Consider the following 15384-nt stretch of genomic DNA (forward strand, 5'->3'; position numbering starts at 1 on the left):
GCCTTAAGACTTGCCTCTTATTGCCCTGTTTATATTTAAATGTGCATGTAATACCTGATTTAGAGGAATCTCACAGTTCAATTTGTGAATGAACTTGGCACAAAGCACAGTTCTTAGCTGTGCTAACATTTTCCCACTTCCCTTTCTATAGAGAATTTTAAAGAAATTAGTTACTTTAAAAAAAAAAGCACAGGAAAAGAGTCTGAAGAAGAATGTATACATGTATAACTGGATCACTTTGTTATACTCTTGACACTAACAGCATTGTAAATTAACTATACTTCATTTAAAAAAAAAAGAAAAAAGTACTTAAAAAGTAATGTTTGAAAAATAAAAACTAGGGAGTTCCTGTTGCGGCTCAGTTGAATCCCTGGCCTCACTCAGTGGGTTAAGGATCTGGCCTTGTGGTGAGCTGTGGTATAGGTCATAGATGCAGCTTGGATCTGGCATTGCTGTGGCATAGGTCAGCAGCTGCAGCTCTGATTCAACCCCTAGCCTAGGAACTTCCATATGCCATAGGTGTAGTCCTAAAAAGGAAAAAAAAAAAGAAAAAAGTTGAAAAAAAGAAGAACAGTCAAGGCTAATTTCACCCACTATAAATTAGGTAAACCTAAGAAGATTTAAGTAGAGGGTAGAACATTAGCTTAAAATTTTGTTTTTCTGCTGTTCTTTTATACATATATGATGCTATTTTACTTAAAAAAAAATAGGTGTCTTCATCCCTAAGAGATTTGGGGGATGAGTTAATAAAATTATAAATATTATACTTAAAATATTAATTGGAATCCTACAGTGAAACTTTTCATACATAAGACTTGATTCAAGTGATATTTTTAAGCTTTACATACAACTGTTAGTTAAGCTTTTAAAAAATCCTTCTGTAACAAAGTGTTAAGACTGATCTGGTTTTCTTTGGAAGGTTTGTGGTGTTTATAATCATAATCAGGTTAACTTCAAAACAAACATATTAGCTTTACAGAAAAACGAGGATTTCATACCGGCCTCTCGTGTGTGTGCACACGTTTGTTTGCTGATTTCTACCACTTTGCTCATGGTTCTTGCTTTATAGCTTCTTTTCTCTTGAACTTAGGAAAAAACATAAAGAAATTCACTTTAAGAAATTAGGGCCTTGTCTTCACCAGGTGGATTTGCATTTTAATAGAGGTTGTTTGGAGAGTGTCCAAAGTAAATAACTAATGGTGGAATTTCAAGCACTGTGGACCTTGTGTCCGGGATTCACAAATCAGGTCATGCTTTTCAACAGGTTTGGCTCAGTTTCTAGGGCAGTGTACACACTGCATAAAAACATTTTATTTATAGGCAGTTTCATTTAAAATACATTTAAAGAACCAAAGAAGTAATTAGCATATTGAAGTGTCAGGTGGAAAGAAGGAATCTGTAGTAAGGTAGAAAGGCTTCACCTGAACAAAGGATTTGATTCAGTAAAGTTGTGCATTGCTATTAGATATGGCAATTTTGGGTATAAGTAACTTAAATTTTTAAAGGGAGAAGAAAGGTAGTAAAATTAATTTAAGTAAAAAGTCGGGTGCTAACTGAATAGGATTAGGAAATCAATTTGGAATCTATTAACACATCATAGTGGCATTACCCACTGTCCTGGTATTTTTGTTTTTTTCTAAAGCTATTTTTCAGTTGAGCTGCAATGCACATACAGTAAAATCCGGAGTTCCTGTTATGGCTCAGTGGGTTAATAACCTGACATAGTGTCTGTGAGGATGCGGGGTTGATCCTTGGCCTCCCTCAGTGGGTTAAGAATCAAATTGCCACAAGCTGCAGCATAGGTCAAAGATGAGGCTTGGATATGCCTTGCTGTGGCTTTGTCGTAGGTTTCAGCTGTAGCTCCAATTCCTGGGATGGGGCTCATATTGGAGCTGCACTTGCCGGCCTATGCACTACAGCTGTAACCAGGGCCACAGCAGTGACATCACTGAATCCTTAACCAGCTGAGCCATAAGGGAACTCTTTTTTTGTGGTATTCTTGAACATGATTGTTATATGGATACATTATGCTGACTTTGATAGGTGTTGATATCATAATTATACTGAACTTGTAATATGAATTGGGAAGTTTTCCATATTTTTTATGAGTCCTGAACCTTGTTGACCAGATTGCAGTCCTTGAAAGTTTGCAAGCACTTAGGTGTTTAGAAGTAACTTACTGAAACCTTTACATCTCACCCATGATTTTCTTCTCCTCCTCTTCTCCCTCCTCCTCCTCTTCTTTTTTTTGTCCGTGCCTCCAACATGTAGAAGTTCCTGGGCCAGGGAATAAACCTGTGCCATAGCAGCAACCTTAATCACTACGGTGACAATGCCAGATCCTTGACCTGCTGAGCCATAATAAAACTCCCTATGTTTTTTGATTTCGTTTTTTCCTTTTATTTATTTTTGTTTTTTAGGGCTGTACTCATGGCACATGGAGGTCCCCAAGCTAAAGCTGTGGGCCTGCACCAGAGTCGCAGCAACATCAGATTCGAGCCATGCTGTGACCTACACCACAGCTCACAGCAACACCGGATCCTTAACCCACTGAGCGAGGCCAGGGATCAAACCTATGTCCTCACGGATGCTAGTCAGATTTGTTTCCGCTAAGTCATGACGGGAACTCCTTTTTAATTTCTTGAGACAGTTTTGTTATTTATATCTTTATAAAAAGTCATGAAAAATTTAATTTATATATTTAAACTTAGTAATTTATTTTTAAATGCCTTTTTGTTTTGCTATCTGATAAGGGTCTATGATAAAAGTCTGTGTTTACTTCAAAATACAAAAATGCTTTTTATCTTTGCTACAAAGTTCCCATCTTGGATTTCTGCTAGTATGTTTTGTATCATTATACTTGCTAGGAAATTGTCTGTTCTTAATGTTTATATTCTGATAGTCCTGTCAGAAGCAGAACCCAGCTGTTGTATTCATTTATCATTCTACTTCTTTTTTTGTAAATCATTAATTCCTGCTTTTTCCTTTCAATCCCTCCAGTAAATGAAGACATAGAACAGGAAATTGAATATGCAAGTCTAGGGTTAATGTGAGGAGTCCAGTCTTCAGTGCATCAGACCATTCTGGTGTCTAGCATCACGTCTTCTTGGCTTACTTCTAATTTTAAACCTAGGTTCAAGAAAAAGTGCAATGAGAGCTCAGAGTCATCTTAAGGTGCCCTTCTTAGTGAAAGCCCCAGTGGTTTTTCTGCTGTGAGAGGCCAGCTAGAGAAGAAAGCAAGCATGGGCTGTTTGGGAAAGTTAATGCTTAACCAATGGGAGACAGGAGCAGATAGATAACAGCTTACCTCTCATCCTATAGGCAGACAATTCTAAGACCTCTTTTGTGCTTCTCAGGGAGTTTAAGTAGAATGAGTCCCTGCTGTCCTTAGGGGGATGACTTAGGTAATATGCCATGCCTTATTTTGACTTTTCCTCCTCTCATATTTTAACTGCTCCCTCAGGTCATTTCTTAGACAAGCCACCTGCACTCAGCTCCTTACCTCAGCTTTTGTTTTGGGGAGAACCCAAATGAAGACAGGTATCATTAGAGTTTTTAAAGAGTTGGTGATATTTTAGGATTTGAAACTGGACGATCACCAAGGGTACTAGTGTAGATAGAGAAGAGGGCCAGCGTTTATGTTTTCTGTTACTATATTGTGTTAAAAGGTTAACGTAAAATAAAGTGACTAGAGAAGGAGACTGAGGTGTGACCAGTGGTGGTGTAGGAACAAAATTGGGAGGATATAGTATTTTGGAAGCTAAGTAAAGAAAGTGGGTAAAGTAGTGGGGAGTAATGCTACTAAGTCAAGTGAGATATGAACTTGGAATTGTTTGTTGGATTTGGTAGTATGTAGGCCATTAATAATCTAGGAAGAACAGTTTCCATTGATGGGACAAAAGTGTGATTAGAGTGGGTTTGAGGACAATTGAAATAACTGAAGACAATATATATAGACAACTTGTTTTGAATTTTCTATAAAGGGGAACAGAGAAATGAGTTGATAACTAGAGATACCTTCAGGAGAGGTCCTTTTTAAGATGCAAGGGAAGTTCCCCTCATGGCTCAGAGGGTTAAGGACTGACATTGTGAGGATGTGGATTCAATCCCTAGCCTTGCTCAGGGGTTAAGAATCTGGCATTGTGGCAAGCTGTGGCATAGGTTGCAGGTGTGGCTCTGATCTGGTGTTGCCATGGATGTGGTATAGGCCCCAGCTGCAGCTGTGATTTGACCCCTAGCCCATGAATTTCTGTATGCTGCAGGTGTGGCTATAAAACAAAAAACAAAACACACACACACAAAAAAAGAGAAAAAAAAAGATGAGAGGAAAAACACACCTAATTGGTATGTTGTATTGCTGCATGTGGTCAAAATCAGTTGTTACTTAGAATATTTTAGAGAACTAGGATTCTCTTTGGTTTATTTGACCATCTTGTTCTGTTCCCGTCAAGCCCTCCCAAACCCTGAGTTATGAGTTCGAGGAGAAAAAGAGGGTGTTACAAGTCATTAGCAGAAACTAGGAAGATTGGAATTTATTCTGGCCCAGAGCTAGGAAGAGAAATAAGGAAACACACACAAGGAAGTTAATCCTGCCGCAGGATTGTGTTATGGGAATAGTTTAGAATCTGGTCAAGGACCATATGAGAAAGTATTTCTGGGTTTGAAATAAGGCCAAGATCTAATTTTCTGCCACATTACATTAAGTAACATTATTGTGAATATATGTTTGTGACACATACTGCTATAAATGTCTCTTTGCACTGCTTTTATTGACCTATTGTTGAAAATAACAGAACCAACTATATGTTAGAAAAAGTTGAAACTGACTCACAGTATTCCTCTTTGGCACAGTTTCACCTTCCCTAAGTTTGGTTATGAGCCATTCTGAGCTACTTTCTTTCCTAATTCTCTCTCTGCTTCCTCCCTCTGATTATGGAATGATCAATGTTAGGCTTTCAGAGTTAAGTAAACCAATCCTATCTGTGCTGTTTGTAGTCTTATTTCTAGCTGTGGAATGCAAGATTTTTCTGTAAAAATAATCAAGCCCTCTTTTTGTTCTGTAAATTGTCATTCTTTCTAAACTACGATGGAGGAGAATTCTGAAGATTTTTCCTCTATCTTGACCAAGTTTCCCCCGCCCCCACAAAAGGATGAATGAGAGTGGATATCTTCCATGGCAGTATCTTTTCTATAAACAGAACTATTTCATCTACTCTGGAAATCTCCTAAGTATCTGCTTCTAGTTAATGTATGGGGGGGCAACAAAAGCCCTTTAGTCCCCTGCTAAGAATAAAGGAAACCTATAAAGAATAAAAATCATACTTAAGAAAAGAAAAAGAGCTAGCAAAGGGAGTTCCCGTTGTGGCTTGGTGGTTAATGAATCCGACTAGGGACCATGAGGTTGCTGGTTCGATCCCTGGCCTTGCTCAGTGGGTTAAGGATATGGCGTTGCCGTGAGCTGTGGTGTAGGTTGCAGATGTGGCTTGGATCCCGAGTTGTTGTGGCTCTGGTGTAGGCCAGCGGCTACAACTCCGATTAGACCCCTAGCCTGGGAACCTCCATATGCCGTGGTTGCAGCCCTAGAAAAAACAAAACAAACAAACAAACAAACAAAAAAAGCTAGCAAAAAATCAGTGGAATCAAGGAAACCTTAGTGAACTGATTTCTAGAGATACATGGACCTCTCATAGGTGAGTCAAGAGTGTGGCTGTTTCCCACCTGGTTTCAGTATAGGATGAGAAAGGAGGACTTGCCATAAGTGGAAAGACTGAAGGAGTGAAGATAAATCATCCAGTCCTCACATGACCATGTGGGCTTTTTGGAAGGGATAGAAATCTGATAGAATCCCAAAGGCAAAAAGTCATTAAGCCCAATAATTTTATCCACCTTGAATTTTGTATAAAGAGTAGAGGAGGGGTTCAAAAACCTGGAGAAATGTATATTCCTGAAAATTCTAATGGTTCTTCAATTATGGGACCATGCTGAAGGCGTATCTTAAGATAAACTGAATCAAAAATAGCTGAAACTACAGCCCAGCAGCCCAGATTCTTCCTATCTCGAATTTTGACAAGATAAAAAAGATATGGCTGTGGTTGGGATGGGAAATTGGAAGTTGAATTGATCACAGATGAATTCACTCTAATTAAAGCTGCAACCAGTCCTAGCTCAAATTGATTCTTCTAGGAATCTGAATTATCAGTCACTCATCCTGAGAGAAGATTATAGACTGGGAAATAGGTAAAACTTAACAAAACAAGATTATACTCAATTCTCAACTGTTATTTTATAAAAAGCATCTAGAATACTATGAAAAATTATAAACACACAAACAGCTGATAAGATTATATAGTTAAGAGAAAGCAATTAACAAAAGCAGACTTGGAGTGCACTGCCTGTTGGTTCAGCAGGTTAAGGACCTGGTGTTGTACTGCTGTGGTGTGTGTTCGATCCATGGGTGCAGTCCCTCCCCTCCTCCAGAAAAAAAGAAAGAGAAAGGAATGAAAATAAATTAGAAGAGATACCCAAATTAGAAGAGTTTGGTGGAGGGAGGGACCTCAACAGACTTACAGATGATCCAGTTATTAGAGTTAGGAGTCAGTGATTTTAAAGCAATTTACAGGATAATATGTGAGGAGGGGTTGAGTATTGCAGGAGAGTAATGGAAACATTGAAAAAAACTCCAAATGCAGATCCTAGAACTGAAAAATGCAGTATCTTAAAAAAAAAAAAAACTGTTCAAATAGGCTTGATAGCAAATCTTTCGTAAGATATAAACTAAGAAATTGTATGTGAATAAATATAAAAGTCTTTTCTAGTTCTTAAGTTTATATAAATTACAGTTGAATAGTATAAAGCAAAAAACACCTGTGGGATTTATAATATGTAGAAGTAAATTTATGATAGCATGAAATATATGGGAATAAACATAAATTATACTCTTTGACATTTGTTAGATCATGTATAAAATTACATAGCATAATTAGAATGGTGTATTATTATTTGAAGGTGCACTATGATTTAAGAATATATACTGTAGGGAGTTCCCATTGTGGCATGGCAGACATGAATCTGACTAGGAACCATGAGGTTGCCGGCTTGATCCCTGGCCTTGTTCAGTTGGTTAAGGGTCTGGCGTTGCTGTGAGCTGTGGTGTAGGTCGAAGATCTGGCTGGAATCCTATGTTGCTGTGGCTGTGGTGTAGGCTCTCTCTTTTGACTTGTTCTCTTTTCTATCCACATTTATGCTCTTGATTCTTTCTTCTAATTTCATTACCTAACACATCATTTTTAAAGAGATAACTTCCAAATTTATATCCTCAATTTGGATTCCCACACATCTTTGAATATTTGTATCCAGTGCCTACTAAGGATCCCACTAGGACATCTTTCAGATATTTCAAACTAAAGTCTCTAAACATAAACTTTTCTTTTTTCTTTAACCTGCTCCTTTTATAGTCTTATTCCATTTCAGTTCATTGGCAGTTCCATTTTACTAGGCGATCACTGTGTGGGAGTATTTTGAATGACAGATTAAGTCTCATCTTGCTTGCTACAAGCAAAGATACTTTTTTTGTGGCCTGTACTGTAGGTAGAATTTGTGGAGAAGGTTAAACAACTCAGTAGTTCTAAACCATTTAGTGTAGAAACAAATAGCCCAATCTATTTAGAGTGACGCCGTAAGATTCTGAAACAAGTATTTATTAAAGTCACTGAATTTTTAAGAAAAAGGTTACTTATGATGTATATACTTTTTATTAATGCTATTGTTTTGGTTTTAGGGCTCTCATTTTGGGATGTGTTGATTACAGGTACAGAACTTAGCAGTAATTTAAGCAAATAGGGGATTTATTTTTCTTTTATACCAAGAAATCCAGATACTTCTGTAGATAGTGTTGGTTCAGTTACTTAGCAGAGCTGTGAGAGACCCCCCAGCTTGTTTTGCCTTTGTACACTGTCACCCTTATTAGTTGTTTGTTTATTTATATATTTATATGTTTATTTATTTATTTTTAGGGCCACACCCATAGCATGTGGAAGTTCCCAGCCTAGGGTCAAATTGGAGCTACCGCTGCTGGCCTACACCACAGCCACAGCAATGCAGGATCCGAGCTACGTCTGTGACCTACACCACAGCTCACGGCAACACCAGATCCTTAACCCACTGAGCGAGTCCAGGGATCAAACCTGAATCTTCGTGGATACTAGTCAGATTCTTTTCTGCTGCTCCACAACAGAAACTCCAATTGTTTTTTTTTTTTTCCCCTCTGTCTCTTTTTTTTTTTTGTCTTTATGTCTTTTTGTCTTTTTTTAGGGCTGCACTCATGGCATATGGAGGTTCCAAAGCTAGGGATCTAAACAGAGCTTTAGCCACTGGCCTATACCACAGCCACAGCAACACCAGATCCGAGCCGCATTTGTGACCTACACCACAGCTCACGGCAACGCCAGATCCTTGACCCACTGAGAGGCTAGGGATGAAACCCGCAACCTCATGGTTCCTAGTCGGATTCGTTTCCGCTGTGCCATGATGGGAACTCTTCCAGTTGGTTTTTATTTTTTTTAAATTTGAAGAATCAGTTATTTATTATTTATTTATTTATTTATTTTTCTTTCATGGCATCCATGCCATATGGAAGTTCCTGGGACAGGGATTAAACCTGTGCCACACCAGTAACTAGAATGATAGCAGTGACAACACTGGATCCTTAACTCACTGAGCTACCAGGGAACTCCTCCAGTTGGTTTTTAATCTTCATGCTTGTTGACTCATAGTCATAGGATGGTTGTTGTAGCAGTAGACATATTGTGTTCACATTTGTCCTTGGATAAGAAAAGCAAATGTTTTCCCAGAATCAACCCCCATTCTGCCAAAGCAGACTTTAGAGTATATATCATTGATCTGTACTGCCCACTCTTTTTGAACATCTCAAAAGTGGATTTTAGCAGGATCCATTACCATTGTGAATAAAGAAAAATTCTGTAAAGGGGGAATAGACTCTGATGAGCAATTAACAGTGTCTGCCATAGAACCATCAAAAAGTAAATTTAAATATATTTGGTGATTAGAGTTTATTTGACTGGGAAATCTTTATTGTTTCTCAGTAAGCTCAAATAAGTGGGATTTTAATGGTAAATAGGTATAGTTATTTGATATATAAATGAGGGCTCTCAATAGTTTACAAAGGTATTCTGAATAATAAATCCAGTGACTGATTAAGATAGCCATGTATTTAGAAGTTAGCAAATGTGTGTGTGTCAGTTTTTGCTGCTGAATTATTGAGAATTGTAATTTACATTTTGAGATAAATATGGAATTAGGAAAGAAGATGTTCTTAAAGTCATAAAGATCTATTTTATTGCTAATTTTTTCTTTTTTGGGTTTCCATAGAATGTTGGCTCAATTAAGAAACATCAGGGAGATAAATTCAACCTAGTGGTAAGTAATTTTAATTTCTTTTGTTAGAAAGTGTTTGAGTTATTATTATGTCTTATTTCTTGGTTGGCTTCTCTTCCTCCATTGATTAGAATTTTTTTTTGTCTGTCGTTTTAAGTCCGATTTGTACTTAACAGAGTACTTAAATTCTAATTAGCAGTTCCCATGTTGATCATTTCCTGTTCAGATCAGGCCAGCCTTTCTCCCTTTGGTTTATTTCCTTGTAGTATTGTGTAAAGGAGGATCTCATTGGGTCTTGTTACTCATTTATTTCTCTTTCATATGGTACCTTCCTCCTCTGCCTTAAATAGCCTAAGGTCCCCCTTCTTTTGTATCAGTTAGCAGTTTTTAGTCTACTAAATTGGGGTCCATTTTTATACTGACTCAAGGCCCACTGAGTTTAATCTGAGGTCTAAATTGTTCTTTTTTTTTTTTTTTTTGGTCTTTTTGTCTTTTTAGGGCTGTACCTGCCGCATATGGAGGTTCCCAGGCTAGGGGTCCAATCGGAGCTGTTGCTGCCAGCCTACACCAGAGCCACAGCAATGCCAGATGAGAGCCTTGTCTGCGACCTACACCACAACTCATGGCAACGCCAGATCCTTAACCCACTGAGTGAGGCCAGGGATTGAACCCGCAACCTCATGGTTCCTAGTCGGATCCGTTAACCACTGAGCCACAATGGGAACTCCAAAAATGCTTATTCTTAGCAGTAAAATACACCTTCATATAAATATGGATTAAGTATTTTTCATAAACTTTATCAACAAAAGTTTTTTATTGAGGTGTAATTGACATATTAGTGTCAAATATACAAAATAATGATTTAGTATTTGTATATATTGCAAAATGATCCTTACCATATGTCTAATATCCGTCACCATACATAGTAACGAAAGGTTTTTTTTCTTGTGATGAGAACTTTTAAAGATCTACTCTCTTGGCAACTTTCAAATAGGCAATACAGTATTGTTAGCTACAGTCACCAGGTTGTACATTACATCCCTATGAGACAGAAATTTTAGATAGAAACATTTGGTGTTTGACATAGTTTAAGGGAGGGACAATTTTCCTTCACTCTGTTGGGGTTCCTGGCTAGGTCTGAGATTTAAACTGACAAAGATTAACAGGAAAAAACGTGTACACATTTGTTTAAGTTTTAAGTGGCACAGGGAGCTTTGTAAGGAAAGGAAGACAGTTGAAGAAACAGTATTTTTATGCCATGTATGATGAAGAATAGATAGTTGTGTAGGAATATGATAGGTCAAAGAGTATGAAGTAAATGTAGTAAACTGTAGGAAATTTAACAAGTACTGTTTGTTAGGATTCTTCTCTCTTTGTCTTCTGGACACCTCCTAGTACAGGGAGGACACCTTTCACCTGAGAAGTTTACATACCTGTTTTAGGGCAGAGTGGCATGGGAGGTCAGGCTCATGGCTCCTAGTCGGATTTGTTTGCACTGCGCCACGACGGGGAACTCAACAGTCATTCTTACTTGTTGAAGTAGGCCTTTCTTTGATAATATAATGTTAGCCTAGTTAGAATTAACTTCTGTATGTACATTGCCTTCTTAATAAAATTAGCCTTGAGAATTTTCACTAATTGAGAAATGAAACTTAACTCAATTAGATTGAAATAGTTTGCATGTTATTGAAGAAAGTTTCTTCTCTAGTGTGTAATTTTAAACAAATATACGAACTGTAAATTCTAGAAAAATTAAAAGACCAAAATTAATAGAAACAAATACGGAATTTTGATGTGGGGGAGTTGCAGGAAAGTTAATAGCTGGTTAGGAGACCTGAGCATATCTTTGTACTCCCACTTTCTGCTCAGAACTGCATATAGTCAAATTCTTAAGTAAGAAATAGCTCTTAGTCAGAAAGTAAAGAAATATTGTTGTTGTATTAGGGTTTTTCTTTTTTTGCTTTTTAGGGCTGCACCCATGGCATATGGAAGTTTCCAGATTAAGGGTCCAATCAGAGCTTCAGCTGCCAGCCTACACCACAGCCACAGCAGCTTGGGACCTGAGCCACCTCTGTGACCTATACTACAGCTTTCAGCAATGCCAGATCCCCAGCCCACTGAGCAAGGACAGGAATTGAACCTGCATCTTCATGGGTACTAGTCAGATTTGTTTCTGCTACACCACAATGAGAACTCCTATATTAGAGTTTTTCTTATTGAGGTTGAGCAATCTCATAAGGCATAGTTCTTATAGAAGCATATAAATGATTACTTAAAGGATAATTTTGTGAAGTACAAAAGTTCTTGAGTTTAATTCGAAATTCACTATGTATAAATTTTGATATGTAAAGCAGTGTTAAATGCATTGAGTTTGGGTAGGGGAGGAGATATTTATCTGTAATATATAAATTGTAAGAATTGAATTGGAATAATTTGCTTTGAAAATTAATACATGTTCTAAATTTATTTTTTGTTTGCTTATTGCAGTGTCTAAAAATGACTACAAAACGAAGTTTATTTGTGCGGTTGGTACCATGTCGTTGTCTACGAGGAGAAGAGGAGACTGTCACCACTCTTGATTATTCTCATTGCAGTTTGGAACAGGTTCCCAAAGAGATTTTTACTTTTGAAAAAACTTTGGAGGAGCTCTATTTAGATGCTAATCAGATTGAAGAGCTTCCAAAGGTATGTTAATCTTGTCTCTCAAGAATTGCCTTTGGTTATTTTTATACCTAAAAATATGATATTTCCAGTGTTACCATAATGTTGTAGAGTATATATATGTGCATTGTCCCCCGTCCCCCACCCCCACACCTTTTGGTTTAATTGTGTCTGCTGCACAATTCAGATTTTTTTAAAAACAATTTTTAAACTTTACCTCAAGTTAATTTCTTAAGTACTTGTGCAGATAATTTAAAATTTTGTATTTAATTCCAGTTTTGTTATAATTACTAAGGTAGATAATAAGACTATACAATTTCTGCAGCCAAGATATTTAACCAAATAATTGAATGATTGGTTTTCTAACTTTCATGAGACATTGATCTACATTATAGGAATTGAGGATAAATTGTCCATTTAGTTATCATATCATAATTTTGTTGTTAAATAGATTTTTAGAGATGGTATTCTGTTTGACCCATTTCAGTTTGTTTGGAAAGGTTTTGGAGGACTTAACATTTTTGAAATGCAGGAACAAGTAGCAGGAGAAAGTTGGTTTGTTGCCATGCAACATCCTCTGATATTAATAACTTCTTTGCTGAGATTTTTTTAGTGGCTACTTTTTTTCCCCCCTAAATTCTAATCTCTCTTCATCTTCTACTTAATTTCTTATTTTGAGGGGGGAAGCTGCAATAGTTTTGTTAGAGTTTTACACCCAAACAGCAGTGTTTGTCAAGCTGTGGGAAGAGACTCCTAAGTGGCTCATGAAAATCAATTTAATATGGTGGGCATTGCCAAAAAAGGAACTATGATTTGGACTGGCAAATTTAGAAAATAAAAACACAAGACACCCATTAAATTATAATTTCCAGCTAAACAGTGAATAAATTTTTAGTGTAAGTATATTTCATGCAATATATAGGGCATACTTTTACTAAAAATTATTATTTATTTGAAATCCAAATTTAATCAGACATCTTGTATTTTATCTGGAAACCTTAAATATAATAGAGTAAAAGTAGAAAGTGTTGCCTGTATCTTATTGCAACATAAAATATTTGTTTTTGATTTGTGTGTGTGTGTATATACTGGATGGCAGCAGTGTTTTGAAAAAACTTTTCTTTGGGTGGTTAGTAGTGAAAACATTTTGCAAACTGGTGCCATCCAAGATTGTCTTATAAAGAAATCTGTCTATGGCTATGGATAAAATATTAAAGGCTTTCAGTTGCATATTTATAAGTTACTTCCCTAGGTTGTGATAGGTTGCCTTGTAACTGACTTTGTGCTTGTATATTGTTCTTCAGCAAGTAATTTGTGTTCCTTAGCTACTTCTCCTAGAGAAAATAGAAGAAAATCAGTCCCTTTTTCTACTCACCATAAGCAAGTTCCTAGTCTGGGGACTGTACTGAAAAGGGAGAGGTTTGCTATGACAGTGCAGATAACTGTATCACTTATCATGTCTAACAGTTGTCCATTTCTGGAAGAATGCTTTCCTATTCTTCCTTTTTTTTAGGGCCATACTGGAAGCATATGGGGGTTCCCTGGCTAGGGATCCAGTCGGACCTACAGCTGCCAGCCATAGCCACAGCAACATCAGATCCATAGCCCACAGCAGTGCTGGATCCTTAACCCACTGAGTGAGGCCAGGGATTGAACCCACCACCTCACAGTTCCTAATTGGATTTGTTTCCGCTGCACCACAATGGGAACTCCAAGAATACTTTTCTTTTCTTTTTTTTTAATTGTATAATGATTTTTATTTTTTCCATTATAGCTGGTTTACGTGTTCTGTCAATTTTCTACTGCACAGCAAAGTGACCCCGTTACCCATACATGTATACATATGTTTTTTTCTCACATTATGCTCCATCATGAGTGACTAGATATAGTTCCCAGTGCTATACAGCAGGATCGCATTGCTTATCCATTCCAAAGGTAATAGTTTGCATCTATTAACTCCAAATTCCCAATCCATCCCACTCCCTCCCCTTTCCCCTTGGCAGCCACAAGTCTGTTCTCTATGTCCATGATTTTCTTTTCTGTGGAAAGGTTCATTTATTGCTGTATATTAAATTCCAGATATAAGTGATATCATATGGTATTTGTCTTTTTCTTTCTGACTTCACTTCGTATGAGAGTGTCTAGTTCCATCCATGTTGCTGCAAATGACATTAATTGGTTCTTTTCTATGGCTGAGTAGTATTCCATTGTGTATATATACCACCTCTTCCGAATCCAATCATCTCTCGATGGACATGTGGGTTGTTTCCATGTCTTGGCTATTGTGAATAGTGCTGCAGTGGACATGCAGGTGCCTGTGTCTTTTTCAAGGAAAGTTTTGTCCAGATATATGTCCAGGAGTGGGATTGCGGGGTCATATGGTAATTCTATGTATAGTTTTCTAAGGTATCTCCATACTGTTTTCCATTGTGGTTGTAGCAGTTTACATTCCCACCAACAGTGCAAGAGGGTTCCGTTTTCTCCATACCCTCTCCAGCATTTGTTGTTTGTGGACTTATTAATGATGGTCATTCTGACTGTTGTGAGGTGGTACCTCATAATAATTTTGATTTGCATTTCTCTAATAATTAGGGATGTTGAGCATTTTCTCATGCGCTTGTTGGTCATCTGTATATCTTCTTTGGAGAAATGTCTTTTGCCCATTTTTCAGTTGGGTTGTTGGCTTTTTTGCTTTTGACTTGTTTAAGTTGTTTATATGTTTTAGAGATTAAGCCCTTGTCAGTTGCATCGTTTGAAACTAATTTCTCCCATTCTGTAAGTTGTCTTTTTTTTTTTTAATTTATGGTTTCCTTTGCTCTGAAAAAGCTTATCAGTTTGATTAGGTCCCATTGGTTTATTTTTGCTTTTATTGCTTTGGGAGACTGACCTGAGAAAACATTTGTACAGTTGATATCAGAGAATGTTTTGCCTATGTTTGCTTCTAGGAGTTTGATGGTGTCTTGTCTTACATTTAAGTCTTTAAGACATTTTGAGTTTATTTTTATGTATGGTGTGAGGGTGTGTTCCAGTTTCATTGATTTGCATACAGCTGTCCAGTTTTCCCAGCATCACTTGCTGAAAAAACTGTCTATTTCCCATTTTACATTTTTGCCTCTTTTGTGAAAGATTAATTGACTGTAGATGTCTGTGTTTATTTCTGGGTTCTCTGTTCTGTTCCATTGGTCTGTATGTCTGTTTTGGTACCAGTACCACACTCTCTTGATTCCTGTGGCTTTGTAATAATATTGCCTGAAGTCTGGGAGAGTTATGCCTCCTGCTTGGTTTTTGTTCCTCAGGATTTCTTTGGCAATTCTGGGTCTTTTGTGGTTC

At 37.2% G+C, this 15384-nt stretch overlaps 1 protein-coding gene across 23 annotated transcripts in view; it reads left to right on the forward strand.

Moving 5' to 3' along the window:
* Positions 1 to 15384, forward strand: part of ERBIN (erbb2 interacting protein) — a 118248-nt gene that overhangs the window by 21781 nt on the left and 81083 nt on the right. For all 23 annotated transcript variants that reach the window (XM_021076809.1, XM_021076804.1, XM_021076799.1 and 20 more), the window contains 2 exons: positions 9388 to 9435; positions 11881 to 12078. In XM_021076809.1, coding sequence (XP_020932468.1) covers positions 11890 to 12078 — 189 coding nt within the window. In that variant the 5' untranslated portion in view covers positions 9388 to 9435; positions 11881 to 11889. The remainder of the gene's footprint in view (positions 1 to 9387; positions 9436 to 11880; positions 12079 to 15384) is intronic.

This window comes from Sus scrofa, chromosome 16 (assembly GCF_000003025.6).
Source record: "Sus scrofa isolate TJ Tabasco breed Duroc chromosome 16, Sscrofa11.1, whole genome shotgun sequence".
Taxonomy (NCBI): domain Eukaryota; kingdom Metazoa; phylum Chordata; class Mammalia; order Artiodactyla; family Suidae; genus Sus; species Sus scrofa.